We start from the raw sequence: 23,671 nt of genomic DNA, 5'->3' as shown, positions 1-23,671 counted from the left end.
CCATGGCCCACCGGGGCTGTGTCACCGCGAGGTGCCAGCTTTTACTAACAGACCCCAGGCCGTGGCTCCTCCGCCATTTCAGGTCGAGCTGCTGAAATGTACAGATTTTGCCGGTGGCTCTGGGCTGAGAGGAGTCCAAGCGCGGGCTAAGCTCGCCTCGCACCTCTCCCGCGCCGCAGCTGGCTGTGAGGGCTGCCCGGCCGCTACCCGCCGCGGGGGCGGCGCCAGACACGCCGAGCCGAGCCCAGCCCAGCCGAGCCGAGCCGAGCCGAGCCGAGCCGAGCCGAACCTGGCCCCCACCGGCCCGCACATGCCCAGTGGCGGGGCGGGCGCCGGCCGTGAGTCAGTGGCGGCGCGGCTGACGGGGCAGGGGCGGGCCCGGCGCGGAAGGCGGCTCGGCTCGCCTCGCCTCGCCCGGGCGATGCCTCAGCGCGGCGGCGGCAACGGAGGGGCGGGCGGGTAGCGGCAGCGGGGACGCGGCGCTGCTGCCCTGCCTTTCCCTGCCCGCCGCTGGCCTTTCCTCCGCCCCCTCCCGCGCCCCCCTCCCCCGCCCCGGTGTCCGGCTCAGCCGCCGCTCCGGGCAGGGAGGAAGGGCTGGGAGCCGCCTCCCGCTGCCCCCCGCCGCCCCCCTCCCCATGCAGCCTGGCCCGCCGCTGGGAGCCCTCCCCGGGGGGATGTTTCTGCGGCCGCTGCCGGGATAACCGGCGCGCCGTCCGCCCCCGCCCCGGACGGAGGATGCTGCCCGCGCCGTGGCGGGTTCCGACTCGGGCAGCAGCGGCCGCGTCCCCCTCCTCGGCTTCGGGCAGCGTCGCCGGGGAGAGATGACTTCAAGGCACCAGGCGGACTGGATCCCTTACAGGTAGGGGGGACCCCGCCGTGGCGCGGCGGGTAGAGCGGTGCGGGCGCGGGGCGCGGCCGGAGGGACCGGGGCTGTTCCTGGGCTGGAGCCGCTGCCCCTCGGCGGGCTTGGGGGGTCGCCGCCGGAACGCGGAATGCCGGACCCTGCCCGGGGCGCGGCGGGGAGGCGACGGGTCCCGCCTGGGGGAGCGGGTCGCGGGCCAGCCCCATGCCCGCTGGCTGGCGGCCACTCTTGGAGGGGGACCTCGGTCCCGCCTCCCAGCTTCGGGCCGGTCCCGCTCCGCGAAGTTCAGGGACTGGTCTCGGGAAGAGCTGTCAGGCCCACGGCGGACGGGAGCGCCGGTGGAGGAGCCGCGCTCGCTCCGCAGCGGGAGAGCTTTCCTGCCTGCCTCCGCCCCAGGGCCCCTCCGGCGGGCCGGGCGGGAGCAGGCGCAGCGCTGCGCCGTCGGTGGCGGCCGCCGTCCCTTGGCCGCGGGTACCCCAGCCCCGCCGGGCGCTGGCGGGCGCCCGCTGCCCCTTCCGCCGGTGCCGGCGAGAGCGGGGCGGGGGGTGGCGGGCCGGGCAGCGCGCGGGCGCGGCCGCCGCTTCCTCGCGGAGCGGCCGCGGCCGGTGGTGCCGCCATGGCGAGGAGCGGGATCGCCATGGCAGCGCCCGGCGGACGGCTGCCATTGGCTCCGCCGTTGCCATAAGCTACGGGAGCCGCCGCGCGGTGGCCGCTGCCCGGGAGCCCCGTGCGTCAGCGGGGCGGCGGGCAGCGGCGGGGCTCAGCGCTGCCGGCCCCGGCCCGGGGTGTGCGGAGCCCCCGCTGGCCCTGCGCGTGGGGCCGCGCTGCCCTCCTTCGCCTTGCAGTGCCGGGGCGGGCTCGGCGGTGCCCTTCCCGTGCCTGCCCCGAGCGCCCGGTTCGGGAGCGGGGAGCCTTAGCTGGTGGGATGGAGTAGTTTGTTTCTGAGTTGCTGGTAGAGGAGAGGGCGAGGCGAAGGAGGTTCAGCTCCGGGCGGGATGGGCTGGGCTGGGCTGTGGAACAATAATATAGCCGTTTCCGAATCTGCTGTTCGGAGTGCTGTTAACGTTACGGGGTTTGTTAGTTTTCATTAAAGTCTCTTTTCAAACTGAATTATTGCAGAAAGAAAGCACCGTATTCACAAAAGGTCTTCTGGATAAGACAGCAAAGCATGTTTGTTTCATTCATTTGATCGTAAATAAAACAAGGTAGATACAGTAACGTAAACTTTTTTTTGTAGAGAATCATGAAACTAAAAATATTTACAGAGTGCATTTTGAAACAGACAGCCGTTGAAGCAGGTCAGTTGTAGTTTGCCCCATTCTAAATGACAATATTTATAGCAACCGTATGCCGCAATGAGTGCAACATAAACACAAATAAATCACTCCTTAATACAGAGAAAAAAAATAAAATGATGGATGCACAAGTGGAAGTCTGCTGTTTTAATCTGTGCATGTGATAGTTCTAATCAATTGAAGAATCAGAAAGAAAGAAAACGGATTACAATGAACCTGAAAATATCACCACTCTCTCTCCAGTAGCTCTTTCAGACCATATGTTTTGAAAAAGATGTAAGGAGTTGGCAATAAGGCTTCAAAAATGACTAGCGGATGCATTCTGATGCAATTTGAAGCTTTGTAATGAAGGCAAAAATACCAGCAGAACAGCTGTTCGTGGCTCTTCCCAGCAGCAGAGGACTGTTTCTCTGTTCTCCACTGCACACAAGGCTCTGCAGAAGCCAATGCCAAAAGTTTGCTGAGGGGTTTTGTAGCAGTGGCCTTGAAGAAGGAAATAAAACCTCTCTTCTATTTCTGCTCAGTGCAGTTCAGAGAAGCAAAGAGAGACAAAGCAGTAGAACTTCAGAGAAACACAGATCTGATGATACTCTGTCTTTTCTGATGTAATAATAATACAATATTATTCTTGAATGATAACCACATGTTTATGGCCTGAAAGTGCTGAGGACTCCTGCTCTGAAGTGTCTTTGTTTAGGCTTCTAACATAGAGTTCTCTCAAGAAGTTGACTTATTTTTCAGTCTTCAGAGCTAATTCCTAAGTTAGAGGTACATCATTGTAAATCTTATTGAACTTGCTCATTTAAAGCATCCTCCAGGATCCCCTAAATGTACTTACCCAGGAAACAATAGTTTCTGAATGCATATGTGACTGAGATTACACATGAAAACACTGTAAATTAGGTCAAAGTACCATTTCATCCGAGTGAAATACAGAAGGAGAGGGAGAGGCCTGATGTGCACCCCTTGGAGCAGTTCATCTTCTCTCCAGGAACAAAATGCCCCACGCTTATCTGCTCTGATGCTTCAGATTCTTGTTTACTGTAGCGAGTTCAATGGTTGCTGACTCTCAAAGCTTGGAGGCCTGTTGCCTGCCTTCTTTATGGCCAGGGTGGCATGTGACAGCCAACAATGTTACCGCTGCTGATCTGGGGGACAGAGCACAGGCTGTTTGGCATGCTGAAGTCTGTGAAGACGTATGTGACATAGCCTGAGCCTCACTGATTGATGTGCAGTGTGGTAGAAAATGCTGCAAGCCCTACTCTGAGCTTGGCAAAGCTGTTTCAACTTTGGCACGGACTTTAAAATCGTAGCATGACTGCTAAACCTACATTGTTCCTTCTAGCAATTGAACGTACGTGCAGCTATATACCTGAATTAATTGAAGCAGAGAAGTGGTTTCTTCTTTAGTAAAACGTCATATTTTTCCTTACGAGTGAAAGGAGCCAGAGGGAATCGGTTAAGCAATCCACCTGCATGTCCAAAACTCACAAAACAGATTATACTTCCCCTTTTAAGATGCTGAGAACATTTTGGGTGAGTTAAACAAAAAATAGTAGTCAATTCTTTCAGTGTCAGTGCTAGCTTTTTCATGCTGAGGTGGATAAAAGATTCATATTATTTGTGGGTTTGCAATTTTGGCATTTTGCCCTTAATGTCTTTTCTTCTTCTCTTACGTATTCTGCTTTTGAAACACTAATAGTAGTACGATGAGGGGATTTGAGTTCGCTAATGTTATGAAATACAATTGAGAAATTATTTTTTAAAAGTAAATATATTGCATTTATTTTCATGAAACTGTTTCATAGATAGAAATTCAAGCATACGATTAAGCACTTATATGAAACTACACACCAGCTACAAGGAGCTAGGAATTCTTTAAATTGGACCTATTTTTAACAATGTTTCTGTCCTTTATTATAATGAAGCAAAATAGTTTAGACTCAAGTAAAAAATCAGTTGCAGTTCATGTAGCTGCTCCCAGTCCAAAAGGTGGTTCCTGATGGCAGCTAAGAGTAAGATGAAGCTTCTTGAGGAATTATGTTCTCAAGCACAGTAGCATTTTGCTTTGGTATCCTTCAGCAGTTTCCAGTAGAACATACAAAGCAGAAGTATCTGGGAATCATTATAGATTCACAGGAGTTAGGGTTTTTTGTTCAAAAATATGTTTTGGTTTCATATCTTTTTCCTGAACTCATTTTTAATTTATAGAACTTCCGAAATCAACATATTCATTTTTATTTTATGCTGGTGTGTCTTGAAGAAGCGAACACATTGCTCGTACTATGTAACTGTAGTTAAATGAAACTGTTGCTAGCTGAGATAAAAGTATCAATACACTCAGTCTCAGTAAGGTCCTAGTCCTATTATTATTATTATTATTTGTTCTTATACTTTCACTTGCTTCTTTAACAATAAATCTTAATACTATAACTTAAAAAGCAGCATTTACAAAACCATCTAACCTGTTTAATGAGAAATATATAAACATTGTCAGCCGAAAAGCGCGCTCCACACAGCAATAAATTTGCCGCAAGTCCCCAGCGTTCTCTGTAGAGCGTCTGTGTAATTCTACTGAGACTTGGTTTGTGCGGATAAACCTGCCATAGCCCAAGGGGAACCCGTGAACTGTGCCACGGGGGTCTGGCACTTTGCGCGGAGGGCACTGTAGAAAGCAGATTACACAGCATGCGTTTGCAGTGGCATAATACGGCTTGATATGTACGTGATGGTGGTAATAACATACATTATTTTGTTTTTGACAGTTTTTATTATGCTCAGTTTTTTGTAGCTTTTATGAATTTGCTCTGAAGTTTTAAGGCTGTGCTTAGGTATTGCAGCTATAAACAGTCACTAGTTATTTATTTGCAAAGTGAAGGATTACTGTTGGATGAAAATTGTGGAGCACAGCTGTGTTGTAAATTTATGAATCACGGCAATTAGAGCAGATAAGAAGATTTCTGAAAGTGTGATGTGTAAACAAGTCCTGGAACAGGAATGGGCTTGAAGGCCAAGGGTGTCCCACGCTCGTTTCTATGCATTTATTTGAGGTATTGGGATGTTGTCTACTCTTAAGCCTCGTCATTCTAAAGGCAGCAGTGCAGGCAGAGTGCTCACCCCACTGCAAGGTGCAGTTTGTGCCCGAGTGCATTGCAGTGCAGGCGAGCTCGCTCTCAGCTGCCTGCTGTGGGCAAAGGCATTGGTAATTTATGAGAGCGCTGCTTTTTCTAAGGAAAAGGGTACAAAGAGTGTGTGTCTCCTCTAAATTAGGCTGTCTTATCTCAGGTCATTGCAATGTATAAAATTAACCTAGTCGTGTGCTTTTAAAATGTTTAAGTCAGAGCTCTGCTTAATGGGGGTCTGTGCTCTTATGTAGGGTGTTTCTGCTGTAGTGCATAGAGACTCTAGCTGAGATCAAAGTCCTGTTTTACCCCGCATCAGTGTTAGGGAGCTGTACAAGCACATCGTCAGAGGCAATTGCTACCCTGAAGCTGATAGCCTAAATCAACCAGGCAGAAAAGAGAGGCGAGGAAAATAAAGTATCACTTCAGTTTTACTAGTGAGGGAAATAGAGACCTGTGGAAGTTGCAGGGAATTGGCTTAAATGGAAATGGGACAAGGCTCAAGGGAGATCAGCCGCAGAGCTGGGAGTGAAACCTGGTCGTCCTGTGCTTTGCAGTGTGCCAAAGCCGGATTTAAGTAAGGGGGTGAAGGGGCTTTGCCACCTCTTGCAGGGTCCGCTTTGAGCCTTGTAACAGATAAGCAGCTGCACCAGCTGCCCTAGAGTTTTGTCACCCCCAACCACCTTTGCAGTATCAACATCCAGATCTGAGACTAAAACCCATTTCATAATAGGCCAGTGGGTTTCTGGTAGCGACAATGACTTGCGGGTTTCTGGCAGCGACAATCTGAGTGATTGCCTTCTGTGCTAGATTTGGATCACAGCTGGAAAGTGGATATGAAACATTATGTCTCCTCTTGCAGTTCCCCGAGTCGGACGGTTTTGACTCTTGTGCCTGAGGGTTTTTGGACTTTCCTTAAAGCGGCATCCATTTAGGCATGCAAGCAGCAGCTTTTGTGGAAGGTGGTACTTTTTATTAGTAACTGAAAATTGCCATTCTAGAGAGCTGGATTCTTTTCACACTTACTCTTTGTTCCACTTCCCCTCACACTAATGAGTTATTTTTGAATTAATGCTTCTCTGTTCCTTCTCTTTATGTCTCAACAGATTTCTTTGCTGCTTGTCCCTGCATCTTGCTCTCCTTGCCTCTTTTTTTTCCTTTTCTTCTCTTCCCCACTTTGAGATTATTAATGAAAATAGAATTCTGTCGTGCCAGCTATATGGTGCCTGCAGAATATACCCTTGTCTGTATATGTTTGCTATTTAATTTGTATTTTATTGTTTGTAACTTCTGAATAACTCCATCCCAACTTCTCATTGTATTACTTAAGTAGTTAGTACTGTGTGCAATTTTCTAAAGCTGAAATTATTTATTTTACAGGTTATCAAGAATTAATTTCAGTACTTGCACCAGATTATTCAAAGATTATTACTTTAAGCATGGATGTTAAAATCAGTGTTTATTTTATATCTCACTTATTGCTGAAGCTTTTGTTACTGTAGTATATGAAGGGCAGTAACTGGGATTAGGAGATGCCCTTCTTGGTGATAGTCTGTGTCACTCAAATGCAGGGTGATGGGGAACAGAAGAACTGTTCTCTCTCAGTTCTGCAATCTCTTTTATCATGATGTAGTGGCAGGACGGTGCCAGCGAGTTCTGAGGACTCTCAGCTGAGAATATAACACCTCTCTGGGCTCTGTTAGTGTTTGAGTCATGCTAATAGTATGCAGGTATACAGCAAGACAGTCTTCAGTCTGAAGAACTTTCAGTTTAGAAGATAGATACAAAAGAAGTGCACAAAATACAAGCGAAAAGGTCAGGGTGATTGTTGGCATACTTCTTTTTGCTTTTGTTCTTGTTACAGACATATGATCATCAGCTTCTTTTGACTATCCTGTTCTTAAGAAAATGGTAAGTAAGGGAATAGTGACTTAAATAGATAAGGAAATGTGCTCCCAGAGAAGGGTGTATAGAGTGTGCAAAGGTAACTATGGGAGAAGGTGGAACGACTGGAGTAATTATTTTGGAACAGGATGAGTACACGTGATACAAGATGAAACCTTTTTTTTTGCTGACATGGTTGTTTTACACCAGCTTGTTTTATCTAATACTTGATGGTAATGTAGCTTTTTTGCTTTATACGTGTTCAATAACCATGAATGTATTGCGGATCATCTACTGAATAATTTTAGTTTATGTCTAAATTGTGTAGCTTTGTGACATTTAGGAAGGTTTTTAAATGCTCACTTTGCTCTGTAAATAAATTAATTACTAGATGTATCTGTATTTTCTTCTTTTACATTAATAAGAAGCTGAAATATATCTTTACTTTCCATTTCCGTGATTACAGCAGAAGTAGCTTTCATACTTTTGGATTGCTAATAAGTTGGGAGATTACAGATTTATCTATTATTTATCCTTAAAGGGAAAAAATGACCCAGTTTAAAACACTTCCTTTGGGGAAATGCAGTAGGGCCTTATGCAGCAGAGGGTAGTAACTGCTTCTGCCAGTGCAGGAACTTTGCAGATCTCGGATGCTAATTCTGTGCAGTCAGACTGTTATCCTTGCACCGGGAGGTGGGGATGCTGTGGAGTCTAACACCACCCTCTGCCTTACATGTTGTTGTGTGGTTGCTTGCAGGAAGCAGTCACGAAGAGATGCCACAAGAACCTTTCTGTTGACTTAAAAGGGAATTGGATTGATTCCATGACCTTCTCTGAGCTCGTGTTTTAGCTGAGCAAATAATGGCAAGCGGTCTATAATACATTAATATTAATGTACGAGCGCACTTTGTGAGTGACATACTTATCTTGCTCTCTGACAACACAAGTGCCCGAGTCGTTCTTTCATTAAGTTGAGTTTTACCTTGAGTTCTCAGATGTTTCCCAAAATTAAGTCTTGAATTGCAGATTTCAGTGGAAACCCCATGGTTCCTGTTGAGGTGCATGTTAATACAAGTCTGTGAATATTATAATTCGTAATTAATATAACTCATTTGACACAAGTAATGAAACCACAGCATGAAGTTTTTAATGGTAATTTTAATTGTAATCACAGTTCTAACTACCTGCAGGTGAGAAATTAAAAGATGAAGAAGTTCCTTGATTAACTTCAAATTATGACTAAGTTGGAAATTGTATCTGCAAGTGAAATACAGATATGTCAGTATTTGATCCATGTTTAGGGAAGGGATCAAAACAAGTCTGTCTTTCAAATTTGGTGTCAGTGTGAAAGCAAAATGAGTAAAGTTAAAGGCTAGGTATTTCCGTTAGTGGTACCTGTGCCACAGCAAGAAGCGTAAGGAAAATTGGTCTCTGTTTTCTCCAGAGCAGGTTATTGCTAACCGATACTCCTGCAGCAGCATTTTCACTTGTCTGCAGTAACAAAAAAACTCCAAACATAGCATCATGTTGCAATTCTTACTTCTGAAAATTTGAGGAAATTATTGGATGTATTGTAGAAATTAAAGAATAGGTAACTTGTCTGGACAAAGACTAGCTGCTCAGGTCAGGCTGAGTGGCCACTGAGAGACTAAGACGCTTACTGTACCTTGGAATGCATCGCACTATTTTTGGCAGATATAAGTCCCAAGACTCAAGCCAGAAATGTGATTTTCCATTAAACAATCTTTTGCAGACCTAGGGATTGCATGAACTCTTGTATGCCTATGTAAAACTTTAGGTTAGTTTTACGGGTAAATAAGGCATCTTTTGGGACACTGCATCTGTAGAGCTACATTAAAGAACATTAAAGATGTCTCCATACACCAGTGAGTCAGACCTTGATAACCGATTCTTCCAGGTTGCGAATTTTAAATCGCTTCACTGGCTGTTGCTGCAGGTTTAAAAAGTAGGTCCAAGGTTTTAGAGAAAGTTTTTGTTCTTGCCCTAGAATAACACTAGCTTTGTTTTATTGCCTGTCCTTAAGGCAGAGCTCAGGTGCCTCTGCATATTGCCTGTCGTTAAATCCATGCAATGGTGGAGACACGGAGAACCCTGAAGCTTTGCTTGGTGTTGAATTGGTTAAATTCTTTCTTCTGTATTTGATCTCTGTGGTATGTCCATGCTGCATACTGCAGTGCAGTGGAGAGACACTTGGGCGAGCTGCATATGAGCTAACACAGACACTGAAAGCTGTACAACAACATCGAAAATGCAGAAGTGATTTACTCCTTTGAGGAGCAATGCAGTTCAGTCTGTGAAGAGCTAGGGACTACCATAGTTAAATTGTTTCCAGTATATGTGTTAGCTTGTTTACAGCTAGCTGGGTATCTATCATAGCACGGTTGACAATGTGAATGTAACTTTTAAATTAAAATTCATTATTTGGTCTAAACTAAGAGTGTTACTTTTTGGCTTTTAAGAGCACTAGCCACCTATGAGCGTCCTAATCTAGGCTCTGGCTTTTCAGAATACTAGGATAATTCTTCTTGGATATGCCAGTTATATTAATTATAGAATACTATATTAATACCCAGAGAAACTGGGCCATCACATCAATGCAAAAAGATCATGACACTGCTAGAAGTTTGAGGCACCCTGGAAGATGCCTTTTAAATGTTATCTACTTCAAATAATGATTTAGTGTAGTTTTCTGGCACTATTGATGCAGCTTGAAAAATTGTTAATTACTTCCTTGGGGCTTGAATATCACTCACAGATTTTAAAGATCAAGAAAAACCAGCACAGGAGAAATTTAAATGAAATGAAAGGTTCTCCCTTCCTTCCGTCACTTTTTCCTTCCTGTTTTGATTCTCAGGCACCTTCTGTTATTTATTCGTTTAATGCTATATGCTTGAGGCTTTGCAAGACAGAGGTTGTTCTGAGTAGTATTGGAAGGAAAAAAAGTTTCCCAATCCTGTGCACCCTGTGTCAGAATGATTTCCAGATTATTTTATTGGAAAAAATGTGAAATTACATTTGTGTAGCCTGGGAAGTGGGATATGCAAGTTCAACTGTTCAAGTTTCTGCCCTGTGTGTTGTATTCCTTAGGAAGGTATTTCTAATATCTCAAGTGAGTGCCTGGACTTTCAGGTTATTTGTTGGTGTGGGCTTGGCCTGTTTCCCCCACCCCCCTGAAATTTTATCCTGAAACTCTGGAGGTCACTGAGTTTGCAAGATTTGGATTTGATAAATTGATATTCTTTTACAAAGTCTTCTGGCAAAAGAATCCAGTGAACTCTAGACTTGGTATGAAAGATTTTAGGGCTTAGAAAATGAATTTTGCTAACAAATTATAATTTCTGAGAACTATAATTTTATTGAAGTGGTACCAAATAATATAAGTCATAACAAAAATTGAAGGAGACAGTAAAGGCAACTAGGAACTCGTTGGAAATGACTGTCAAGTTGCTGGACTTTCAGTTTATTGATTGTTGCATTCCATTAAAATATAAAGATTTTGAAACAGAAGATTTAAGAACGTCCATGGAATAGCTGTATTTTAGCATTAGGCTGGTATAGGCCTTTCAAAGGACGGAACGTAATGCTACATAGGGAGCCTTGAAGAGTCTATGTCTGGATTTTCAAGAGTTCTCAGGGTCACTCTCATTCTCTGCTCACGTTATTTCCTAATCATGAGCCTATTTGAAAATGTGAAGCTTCTGTTGAAAATACTTAATGTGGTGAAGAGAGAAGGGAGGAGAATGACTATTGTGCTGCCTAGTCAAAATGACAAACAGCATATAACATGTTGCAGTTTTTATGTGTTCTTTGGCAAGAACAACTCATTCTCATCTGAAAAAGCTTATTCTGAAGAAAAATGTAAGATACATTAGAGGCATAGAAGTTTTCACTGCATTGCATGATGAATTGTAAATATGCCCAACTGACAGTGCAAGGAGTCCTCAAAGTAACTCTCTGTGCATTGGCATGAAAATTCAGCCCAAAGGGTTTTAGCTTACAGCCAGCTCTGCAATATTGCATTTACTATGGACTTAGTCATTTAACATGACTGCCTATTGCAGTAAATAGTAAATAGAAAGATGGTGTTCTGTATGACTTTGCTTTTCACTTTGCACATGATGACTTCTGTCTTGTTGCTAATTTTTCATCAAAATGGCTATGATATTGTTTCTGTATTTTTTATTTTCACTCCGTTAGGATAGGTCTGTAACTAACAATGATTGATTCACTATTAATAATTCCCTAAGTTACTTTGTGAAATGGAAGGCATTTGTTTTGTTTTTACATCACAAAATGCCTACCTCTGTATTCTAATGATACTCAATACTTAAGGAAACTTATTCAACTTCTTTCTGTGGTTCTTTCTCTTTTTATGGGAGTCCTCTGTATCTGGAAATTTGATCTGTAGCGCTCTGTCAAATGGCTGATGTTGGTTTTGGGAAGAATAGTGTATGTGTTGCTGGGAGAGTACCCGGACATAACATGGGTTGAGTTAGATTTGTCAGTAAGTCAATGGCAGTATTTCCTTATAATCTTCCAGCTCTTCTTAAATTAAATCTTTTAATAATCATAAAGCACATAAATATTTGATCAGGATTTCAGGACTGTGCTCCCATCCAGGAACTGTCATCAAAAGTCTTTCTAAAGTAGATTTCAGATTCAAGCAGAGGTCCTTCTGTCAGCACATGGGAGCAGGGGAGAGCAGATGTGGCTTACCAAGCCACTTTCAATCGTTTATCAGAAGTCCTGGCTAACTGAGGAGGTCCCGGTTGACTGGAAGTTAGCAAATGTGATGCCCATCTACAAGAAGGGCCGCAAGGAGGATCTGGGGAGCTATGGGCCTATCAGTCTGACCTCAGTGCCGGGGAAAGTTGTGGAGCAGATCATCTTGAGTGCCACCACACCGCACGTACAGGACAACCAGGCGCTCAGGCCCAGTCAGCATGGGTTTATGAAAGGCAGGTCCTGCTTGACTAACCTGATCTCCTTCTGTGACAAGGTGACCTACTTAGTGGATGAGAGAAAGACTTGACACCGTTTCCCACAGCATTCTCCTGGAGAAACTGGCTGCTCATGGCTTGGATGAGTATATTCTTTGCTGGGTAAAAAAACTGGTTGGATGGCCGGGCCCAAAGAGTTGTGGAGAGTGGAGTTAAATCCACTTGGTGGCCGGTCGCAAGTGGTGCTCCCCAGGGCTCAGTATTGGGGCCAGTTCTCTTTGATAAATTTATCAACGATCTGGATGAGAGGATCGAGTGCATCCTCAGTGAGTTCACAGATGACATCAAGTTGGGTGGGAGTGTTGATCTGCTTGAGGGTAGGAAGGCTCTGCAGAGGGATCTGGACAGCCTGGATTGATGGGCCGAGACCAACTGTATGAAGTTCAACAAGGCTGAGTGCCGGGTTCTTCACTTGGGGCACAGCAATCCCATGCACTGCTACAGGCTTGGGGAAGAGTGGCTGGAAAGCTGCCTGGCAGAAAAGGACCCAGGGGTGTTGATCAATGGCTGGCTGAATATGAGCCAGCAGTGTGCCCAGGTGGCCAAGGCGGCCAACAGCATCCTGGCTTGTATCAGAAATAGTGTGGCCAGCAGGACAATGGAAGTGATCATCCCCCTGTACTCGGCACTGCTAAGGCTGCACCTCGAATACTGTGTCCAGTTTTGGGCGCCTCACTACAAGAAAGACATTGAGGTGCTGGAGAGAGACCAAAGAAAGGCAACGAAGCTGGTGAAGGGTCTAGAGCACAAGTCTTATGAGGAGCGGCTGAGGAAACTTAGGTTATTTAGTCTAGAGAAAAGGAGGCTCAGGGGAGACTTTATCGCTCTCTGCAACTCCCTGAAAGGAAGTTGTAGTGAGTTGGGTGTCAGTCTCTTCTCCCAAGTTACAAGCGATAGGATGAGAGGAAACAGCATCAAGTTGTACCAGGGGAGGTTTAGATTGGGTATCAGGAACAATTTCTTGACTGAAAGGGTTTTCAGGCATTGAAACAGGCTGCCCAGGAAAGTGGTGGAGTCACCATCCCTGGAGGTATTTAAAAGACATGTAGATTTGGTGCTTAGGGACATGGTTCAGTGGTGGACTTGGCAGTGGTGGGTTAACGGTTGGACTTGATGGTCTTAAAGGTCCTTTTCAATTTAAATAAAAAAAAAAAGTGTTCCCTGGGGAGCAGCATGGTTTGCAGGCACGCACGGCTTCAGCCGCGTGGGCGAGCAGTCCCTGATCGCCGCTGTGGTCAGTGTTGTGAGGCTGGCAGTCCAGAGAAGCACGTTGCGTGCTCCCAGTTCGCTGCAAAGGTAAGAGCATGTGCACTGGTATCTGTACTATCCCACGATGGTAAACACTTTTAAAGGGTCACGTAGAGGAAGCTGTTGCCGTCTTATGCATTTCTAGCTTGCTTGTGCCAGTGGCTTTCTTTACATAATTCCCAGGCTGAACTCCTCCTCATCCTGTTCCAGTTTTGTCTGGGTCCTGGAAGAGCAAGGAAACAGAGCCCTCTGAATCTGGCAGAGTGAAGCTGAATGACGTTCAGTGGGTGATCCTGCAGGCTGAAATGGCTTACCTTGTAGCCTTGTATCCTACAATAAACACAAACTCAAGGGTTGTGTGTTGAAATATTAGAGCTATGAAAAATGTGCAAATAACAGTGATCACATGCTACATCAATTAGACATTTTGTGCAGTGGGCAATTAGTATTAAATAAAGAAACCAGAAGATACACAGTCATATGTATTTATCTGAGAGGAGTAGTAAAACCTCTGCTGGTGTGTGAGTGTTGATTAGACCTGAAGGGGGGTCTTATTTTCACTCTTTTTTAGTGATCCAGTAGCTACAATGATACTTTCTGCCTTACTCAATGCATTTGGAAATATGTTCCCACAGTGCCAGAAGTGGTTTAATTACATGTGATATGGTTAAAAGGAGTCTGCAGCTTTGCCTGATAGAGCTTCCTCTCTCTGAGAGTACGTGTGCTCGCTTATTATTCCTACTGTTGCCTCCTTTTGCGGGCACGCACGGGGTGATTCATGGTGTGGCCATGGCTCAAGAACTCAGCAGGACCTGTCCCTCAGTGGCCTGGATGCACCTTGACATGGTGCAGTAGTGCACTGCCCATCTTGTGTCTCACCCTCACATGCTGCGCTTTGTGTGGAGCTCTGGGAGCTGTTGGAAAGGCAGAGGCGTATTGCCCCTGTGTTACAGGTGGGGACACTGCGCATAGAGCAGAAGCGTGGCTTTTCCAGGATAAAAACTCAGTAGCGAGATCAGGGAAGGATTTATATTTGCTTTGTCTTCCACTTCCATCCTTATCACCTCTAAACCAGATTATCTTTTTTGTTTCTTTTGTATTTCTGTTTGTCTGTTTATAAGAAATCCAAATTAAGATAATAAGAACTATGCATATGTAGACAAGTAAAAATGAACCCAGTAAACTTTCTTCACAATGTATTGGGGTTGGAAGGGATATTCTGCATATACCTGTAAGAAGTGACCCTAGGATCAGTACAACTTTTGAAGCCAGAATTCCTGTAGCCGTCATTCGTAATGTTTCCGTATGTGAATTCTCATTAATAATACTATTGAGCTGGGTCTGAAACCTTCCTCTCCACAGAGAGGCTATTTAAGGTCTTTGCCTCTACCCAGCACCACCTTCATCATGGCATCTGTTGGTCTTAGAAAGATTTACCCCTTTTTAATTTCAGTTGAAATTAATCAACTGAAGAAAAAAAAAAAATACAGACATTATGAACGCATAAGTCTTCTTTAAGAAACCAGGCAAAACCCCCTCATTATACAGATGCTGAATAGTCAGTGAAGGAATTTGAAGTTTGAGTGCTCTTGTTAATTTTTATTACAGAACCCCTGTGAATGAGAATTTGTCTTGAAACTTCCAGAGATACACTAGTTCGCTGCTTTCTGTCTTGTATTCTTATACAAAATGTAGCATTAACATACATGTTTTGTGTGAGACAGAGAAGAAAACGTAAATACTTCTCTGACAAAGACCTATGTTTTGAATTTAATGTTACTTGCATGGTATGATTTGCTTCCTGTTCTAGAAAATCAGCAACCAGTATGGTAATCACACATTTCAATTTGCATTTTACTCACATTTTAATTGAAAATGTTTCATAGGAGGGAGCTAGGAGGCTTAGAAGTGTGTCTACTGACAAGGCTGTATGTAGTGCCTCAGTCCCCAGGGGAGATTGCTTTTGCTATAATTGTTGCTAACAGGCATTCTAGCAGGTGAAGTGGAATGATTAAAATGGCAACTTCAGCCACATATTAAAAAAATATGAAAAGGATGGTGAAAAGGCCTTTCCTGTAATGGTTTGCTACTGATGTCATAGCACATGAACAGCTCTTTGTTCAATAAAGCCCCTTTACATCTTATTCTTCCAGCCTTCGCTTTACAAGTTAAACACAAGCTTAAGACAGCCTCCTGGCAAATAGATTTATATGTTTTACTCTGTGCTTTCTGTATCCACAAGAAGTGCTGATAAACTTTTCTGTACTGTTTGTCAACACAATCTTTCTTTAGCAGTTAATCTGATCTGCTTCAGCTGTGATCTGTTTAGTTACACAAAACCAAAGATGGTTTATCGCTAGACTTTTTTAAAAGACACACTGGAGCAAATTAAATTACACTTGTTTTCTTTGTTGAAAAATGGAAAGCACAAAATCCAAGACCTGTAGTATCTTGAATTACCTCAGGACCTGTTTCTGTCAGGCTTAAACAAATCTGCTACAAAGGGCGTGGCTGTCATCAGTGATACCTCTCCAGAGCTGCGCCGGTTTTGAAATTAGAAATGGAGGTGGTTTTATACAGACTTTTTTATTTTATTAAAACATTTGGCATGGGAAACAATTTGCACTTTTTCTGAATACATTGAAAGTGACATTTACAAAACTCTAAATTCTGGCTATTCTTTCTATCTTGAAGCTATTTTGTAAACACATAGGAAACAGTATTTCTCACAATGTAATTAGAGTATTGAAGATTCGTTTAAGCTCCACAGGTTGAAATTCAGTGTAGGACTATCATTCTTCTTTCCTTCAAAAAATAAAGAAGGGCATAAGAAACAAAAAACCCAAACCCAGTGATACCCAATCTTCTGTACATCTGAATTACGTTTTCAAAAGGAGAGTTTGTCTATTCTATGCAGTAAGTAAAGAGTCAATAGATTTTTTTCCTGTGTTATTTCTGGTCAATGAACTTATCTTTGTCTCTGTGGTTCATAATATGCCTGAATCTTAGAGAAAAGAGAAGAAAAAGACGAGGGAAACAATTTTTGTCTTAAGTGGTAAATGAACTGCAGTGTTCTCAGTATCTGTATTTAGCATGAAAACAGCCATTAGAATTGCAGATTTTGCTATCCATTTTGTTTTGAGGAACTGACAAATGTACATTTTGCAATCCTTATAGTTATAATTTGATTCTAGAGAACTGTAATTTCTACCAGTGTCTAGAAATATATCATTTGAGCTTAATTTTTCAGTACACTCTATGCAGGGATTAATGACACACCCTTAGTGAGAATTACACTGCTTAATTCCTTGGATATCATGCTGGTATTGTATCGTTTATCTATTTTGAGAGGTCAAATTATACTGAAAAATCTGTAGTAGTATATGACTGGCAAAGAATGCCTATGGTTTTGTATGATAGCTCTTCTTTGGTTTTAAAACATGGTACTCTATTTGCTTAGCAATTGTCACATTGGTGAAAGAGAAAAATAATGCTTAACTCGGGTAAGAACAGTTTAAAAACCAGTAGACTGGATAAATGCTGAAATTCTTTTTTGATCTAATGCCTTTGGATATTTTGTTACAGTTACAGATGACAGCTGCTTGCCAATTTAAGAAAAAAAAAGCCTAAAGTTGGCACACCTTTTTAAATCTAATTATCTTATATATGCTTTATTTTGAAGAAAAGCTTACTCTTTTTGCATGTAAAATGTTTGTGCAAATCCTAGGAGTTTTCCAAACAATCAGAAAAAGCATCTTAACTCTGTTTGTATTTTTTTTCCTCCTTCTTGGTTACTGTTTGATGGAACTGGTGAATATTTGACAAGCAGTTTAGAAAACAAAGATAAAATTAATGATTTGTTATCAGCCGTTTCATTTGGTGTTCAGCATTTCTCATACTATAAGTTTTTATTTTGCAAATACTTAGCCACTTGAATGATCCACTGGCTAAATGGCAATATTGATGTCCAGCAATAGCAAGTTGTATTAACCTGTTCAGGATCAGAACCCTAAAAATTAGGTGGTGTGAATGTATCAGACCTTATTTTCAGTTTTCTTCAAATGTAGTGAAAATGGTGTTCTAGAGTCTGAAATCTCTTGCATGGGGGACCAGTGGAGACTCTCATACAGTATCACACGGGCTGTTCATGTGAAGATGTTTTCGAGCCTAGAACAGTAATTTGGAAAAGATAGTTGCAGTTAGAAATATGAATTAGTTAGGTCACAATAATTAGCTCTTAATTTTCCAGTAATGTGATAACTGTGTCAAATATAAGCTGTATACTGGAGAGGAGATTTTCAGCTGGAAATCCAAAGCTTTTTAGGGGCACCAAAGGGAGCCTGTGTGCTGTCTGACTCCTCTGCCGCAGCCTTTCCCACAGGTCTCATTTCTTGCTGGCAGCACACGTCCTTGCATGTCTCATACATATTGTAGAGCAACATTTTATGTCTTGAAATGAAGCATTGTTGTATCAATATACTGCCCAATGCTGAAAGTATCTAACACTTGAGTCATACCAGTTAATGATGATAGTTTTCCAAACTGTATTAAAAAAAAGTAGTAGTTTTCCAGATTTTCTCTCCCAGTTTTTTTTTTTTATATATACATGTATCTGTGTATATATAGTTAAATATGAGGAAATAATGGCTTGTCCAGTTATCTGCTGTGAGAGGTCAAGCTGGGCAGAGCAGATAATGTATTACTTTTATCAAGTCATCACACGTCTTAGTAGTTAAATGCTTTTTGGTATTTTTCCATTTATATATCACTATAGCAAGGCATTTCACATAGCTCTTTGTAGCTCCACACAGTATATTATAAAGTGTTTAGAGAACAATCCAGAGTAACTCTTAGACTAAATGATAATTTCACTGGAGGCAGTTTGAGAGAACCAGACGAAGAGAACTTGAAAATCTTCATCAGTTAGAGGGCACGTTGCTGGGGTATTTTGGGTTTCTTATTCACTGGAATATTAGTGGCATATACTGTATATGGAACAACAACCCCAGTGTTGTTCCATAGGTGTAAAAATCCCGAGGTGTATCCCCCTCTCTGTATTGTATATGCTCTGCCTTCTGTAGTTTCCCTTAATTTTCAGTTTGCGATGTACATTTGCTTTCCGGTCCTGCCCTTGTGAACGAAGCATTTTTCACGTGTGCTGCATTGCCATGAGATTCTGATTGAATATTTGATTAAAGACTTTGTGCCTTAACATATTAGCTTGATAGTTGATTTGAACTTAAAACTTTATACATCAGGTGGATTTGTGTGTTTTCACGATTCGTATCAGGACAGATCATTCTACGTGCTGGACTCTTTCTTACATCAGGAAAGACTGCTGCAACCCTGGAAACAAAAGCTTTGTGTCAGGAAGTATCAGAAATGGAGTCAAAAGATCACAGGGTAGATTTCCATTACCTGTTGGAGTTTTCTGAGTGGACAGGTATTGTTTTGGATTTTATTTTTGTGACAGAATTTTGATAATAGAAGAAGGAGACTTAAATAGCTGAAATCTTCCTGTTGTGTGGCACAGGAAGAGCCCAGGCTTGTTTTTACTTCCTAATATAATTTCCTCCAGTACACTTACTTAGGTAAAAGGTGCCTCATGATTGTCAAATGTAACAAAAATGGTCACAGAGTAGTCAAGAAGTAGTATAGTGGGGACTCTGATAATTCGTAATGAAGATGCAAATAAAAATATTCCAATAAAAAATATTTGATCTACTTTAAATTTGACTAATTTATTTGAAATACTTAAAGCTGATATGCTAAACTAGGTATATAAATTCAAATCGGTGAGCACAGTTAATATTTATGAAAATCATGGATGATTAAAATTTATGCAATGTACGTATCTTGGTATGCAACAAGAAGAGGTATGTTGCATAACAATGTTGAGACTGTTATTTGATGTGACACTTGCAAGTATTTATAATGTAGTAAATGCATTTTACTATTTTTTTGCCAATTTGAAACACAAAAATGCATGCCAGCATATCTGGGGTTAAATAAAGTATGGTCAGAATACAGAAATATGGTATAATGGCACAAGTTAAGTTTTTTTCCTAACATGTCAAAAAGTAGTATTTGTTCCTTTTCTTAATATGTCCTATGACAGGAGATTCTATACAGTATTATTTGTTATTGTGTTTTTCCCTCCTCCTGTTTATTTTCTCTCTACAATTGTTTTCACTAGAGAAAGCTGGAAACTGACACAGGCTGAAATTTGCATGTAGTAGTTCAGCTTCCTTGGCTGGTAATTACACACAGATGGGGAGAAAATCTCTTAACGTAACAAAAAGGAAAAAAAAGTTGATATGAGAGATAGGGATTTGATGGATGGACTGTTTGGTGGATGAGGAATTGGCTGGATGGTCACATCCAGAGGGTAGTGGTCAACGGCTCAGTGTCCAGATGGGGATCAATGACGAGTGGTGTCCCTTGGGGGTCCATATTGGGACCAGTGCTGTTTAATATCTTCATCAATGACATAGACAGTGGGAACCTCATGAGGTTCAACAAGGCCAAGTGCAAGGTCCTGCGTCTGGATCAGGGCAACCCCCAGTATCAAGACAGGCTGGGGGATGAAGGGATTGAGAGCAGCCCTGCAGAGAAGGACTTGGGCGTATGGTGGATGAAAAGTTGGACATGAGCCAGCAACGTGTGCTCACAGCACAGAAGGCCAACTGTATCCTGGGCTGCATCAAAAGCAGTGTGGCCAGCAGGTTGAGGGAGGTGATTCTGTCCCTCTGCTCTGGTGAGATCCCACCTGGAGTACTGCATCCAGCTCTGGAGTCCTCAGCACAGGAAAGACATGAACCTGTTAGAGCGGGTCCAGAGGAGGGCCACAAGAATGATCAGAGGGGTGGAACACCTCTCCTATGAAGACAGGCTGAGAGAGTTGGTGTCGTTCAGCCTGGAGAAGAGAAGGCTCTGGGGAGACCTGATTGCAGCCTTTCACTACTTAAAGGGGGCTTCTAAGAAAGATGGGGACAAACTTCTTAGTAGGTCCTGTAGTGACAGGACAAGGGGTAATGGTTTTAAACTGAAAGAGGGTAGATTCAGACTAGTTAGAAGGAAGAAATATTTTACGATGAGGGTGGTGAAACACTGGAACAGGTTGCCCAGAGAGCTGATAGATGCCGATGCTGGAAAGAAACGTTCTATAATAACACGTACATTTTTCTTCCACTCATAGAGAACAATCTATAATGGAGATAATTTTACCAACTGTATGCTAGAGCTGTCACACTTTGCTTGACAGTAGTCCAGCTTCTGTTGCCTCCTTTCCAAGGCTGCCTTCTTCCAACACAGCGCCTGGGCTGAATAGTGTCTTTGAAAGGGAGTTACTTGCCATGAAGAAAGGACAAAGGTATATCTGATGTCTGATGGCTGAAGTGTGGAACGTGATTTCTTAATAATCTTAAACACTGAGAAAAAATCTAATGAGGGACAGAGACTTTGTTGGCTGCAGTTTCGAACAGTTTCCTATAATACTATAATATTAATATAATAATAATATAATAATATCACCTGTTTATTTTGCATACTAACAGTGCTGGAGTGGGGAGAGCTTTCATCAGAATTTGCTGATTTATTGCCTTAAAATGATTAATGGAGAAAGCTTAATCCTAGAAAAATTTTATTGGGCAAAATTCCTTTGGGAATTTCTTTAGTTGCTTACCCACCTAGCACCTCAGCAGCCTCCACAATACATTACCCATCTTGTGTGCTTCTCACTCAGTGCTCTGTAGCTGCCAGTGCTTGTGGGGCCTTCCATGTTGCTGATTTTGGCAGTCAGGCAGGTGCACAGGCATAGGATTAGACATCCCAGGGCTGCCAGGGGCTCAGTTCTGTAGGTGTTTTATCTGTTCTACAGAAAATCTGAATGCTTTTGGTTTTCTTTCTGATTTAGGGCAGATATGAATTTCAGGATGTCAGATTTCAAAATCTGGAGCTTATCAATGTAGTGGAATGATTTTTCTTTGGCCAGCCCTGCCATCGGCAGGAGTCTGTTGTGGTGATCTGCCACAGCCTTGTTGGGTAGAGACCCCTCTAGTTCTCCAAGGAGCAGAATTCTTGAGTGGAGGCCAAGAACATAGGATGGGCTCACAGGTCTCATTGATTCAATGTCTGCTGTGCTGAGAAGCCTTCATGTATGAATGTTAGTCCTTAAGTGGTTTCCTAAATACTGGGTCATGTACCCTAAAGGAATCATTCACTGTGCAGTACCATCCAGATGGCCACCATGTTTGCTTTGGCTGTAAACTCCCAAAAGAATGATTGACTTAGGTAATTAGAGGGACCAGCTTTCACAGGACAGTCATTAATACTCTCGTCGTGAGTAAAGCTCCCATGTTGGTTATCTGCCACTGCTTCTCAGTAGCTGTTTGCTTCACAGCTGCAGAGAACTCTCTGACCATGTTGTAAAGTTTTGCTGCCACTTTCTAAATCTTGAGAGTGGATTCCACTTACGCAACCTTTGGTTGCACACAGAAGCAAAGGAAAGAGATTGGCTTACTTCTGAAATGGAGAATAATGCTTTTCAGGTTGTTTACTCACAAGATCGTCTTTTCAGAGGGAACTGATAAATTAGAAAAGATGAAATGTGTAAGTTCTTTTGAAATTATCTTTGAATACTGTAGACATTACCATGTTTTACAAAGGAGAGAACACCTCTGTCTCGTTTAAAAAAAAAAAGGGGGAGGGGAAGTCACCATCCCAACCTTATTATTACTATTGCTTTCTAAGATTGTATTAATACCTGGAAGACTCCATGAGAAAAAGAGTCTCTTTTGTGCAGGCATTGTATGTGCATATTGTGAAAACAATTCTCCGTCTCCAGGAGTTTATCATTAAAAATCCCAACCTGAAAGGGTTTATACACATGCATCTTTTTATGCCATGTGAAATTAGGGGGAACATTTTCGTGAGACTGAATTATCATTGTTCAGGATCAGGGCCCAAGTATGCAGATCAGACTGTATGGAACACCTCATCTGCATAGAGTGCTGTAAGAAATGATGACTTAGTTTTCATTATTGGGTACAAAATCTAGGCCAAATGGTGTTTGTTACTTTTGCCAGCCTTCAATATCTTACCGATCTTGAAATCCATATCATCTACTCAGGCACCAGGATCTGACAAACTCATTTTTCCACTGAAAATGTTGTCCAGGATTGTCAGAATTTGCTACTTACATAGAAGGTAACTACAGAGATGAACTGAAACCAAAATGAAAAATCTGCTTTCTTCAGTTCCAGCAAAAATACTAGGTTGGATTGTAAAGATAGTATGTGTGCGGGGAAAAGTGACAAAATATTTTGTTTCAGGGTTAGTATTTATCATGAAATGATGTCTTCCCTTAGAAACTGTATGCTATAGAAACTGTAAAACCACCTGTAAAAAGGAAAAAGGAGCTTCGCTGTTTCACTTCACTAACATCTATCAGAGTTGTAATTCTTACTATATTTTTTGTCAGTTTTGATTGTTAAAGCATCTTAAGGGAGACTAGGTAGTCACTTTCACCTTCACATTTTCAATGAATTGATAGCTTAATTTTACTATTCCTTTAAAAATCCAATAAATACAACTGTATCTTTTTCCTATCCTGTCCTAAACATGTAGGTAGGCAGTGGGATCTGTTAATAAGTTGCTGCATTAGTGAATTACCTCAGATGTCATCTGTTTCAGCAGCAGCCGCCTATTTGTTCTACATATTTGTGCCTGTGTTTCTGTGCCCACTGCAGGGAAAAGCCTTGCTGAACACTTGCAGCATTGACCCTATCGTTTGGATCAGTGTTTTGTTTGTCAAACACTTCACAATAATACTATTATTTTAAAGGCCAGCATTGTTTTTAGGTTAGTTACTGTACCTGTAGTGCTTCATTCTTACATCATGAAGGTATTTCTAAGGGGTATTAAGACTTGTTAATCTCATTTTACAGGTGCCTTGGAAGGTTATACTGTTTGATGTAAAAATAGGTCCAGTGTGCTGCCAACTGGACAAAACCATGTTGCATAGAACACACATATAAGAGAGGGAGGGAAAGGAACCAGAAGTCATCTTACACAGGTTTTCTCTTGATCGCAGTGGTTCACAATCTTTTCCATATCAGAATCGCAGAGGTCTGTTCAGTGACATCTTTTACCAGTGCAGCAGTACTGGAATGGAAGAGTCATCGTGGTTCTCTGAGGTCAAGGCGGAGAACTTTTGTTCTGGACTGTATGTGTAAGTGC

General features: G+C 42.6%; 1 protein-coding gene across 4 annotated transcripts in view; it reads left to right on the top strand.

The window, feature by feature from the left end:
• The first annotated feature begins 426 nt into the window (after positions 1 to 426).
• The window catches only part of TUB (TUB bipartite transcription factor), a 75,292-nt gene continuing 52,047 nt past the window's right edge, over positions 427 to 23,671 (top strand). For all 4 annotated transcript variants that reach the window (XM_068398656.1, XM_068398655.1, XM_068398654.1 and 1 more), the window contains exon 1: positions 427 to 859. In XM_068398656.1, the coding sequence (XP_068254757.1) occupies positions 822 to 859 (38 nt within the window). In that variant the 5' untranslated portion in view covers positions 427 to 821. The remainder of the gene's footprint in view (positions 860 to 23,671) is intronic.

Source organism: Nyctibius grandis, chromosome 4 (genome assembly GCF_013368605.1).
Source record: "Nyctibius grandis isolate bNycGra1 chromosome 4, bNycGra1.pri, whole genome shotgun sequence".
Lineage (NCBI taxonomy): Eukaryota > Metazoa > Chordata > Aves > Nyctibiiformes > Nyctibiidae > Nyctibius > Nyctibius grandis.
The sequence above is the reverse complement of the archived record's forward strand: the minus strand, read 5'-3'. Positions and strand labels throughout refer to the sequence as shown.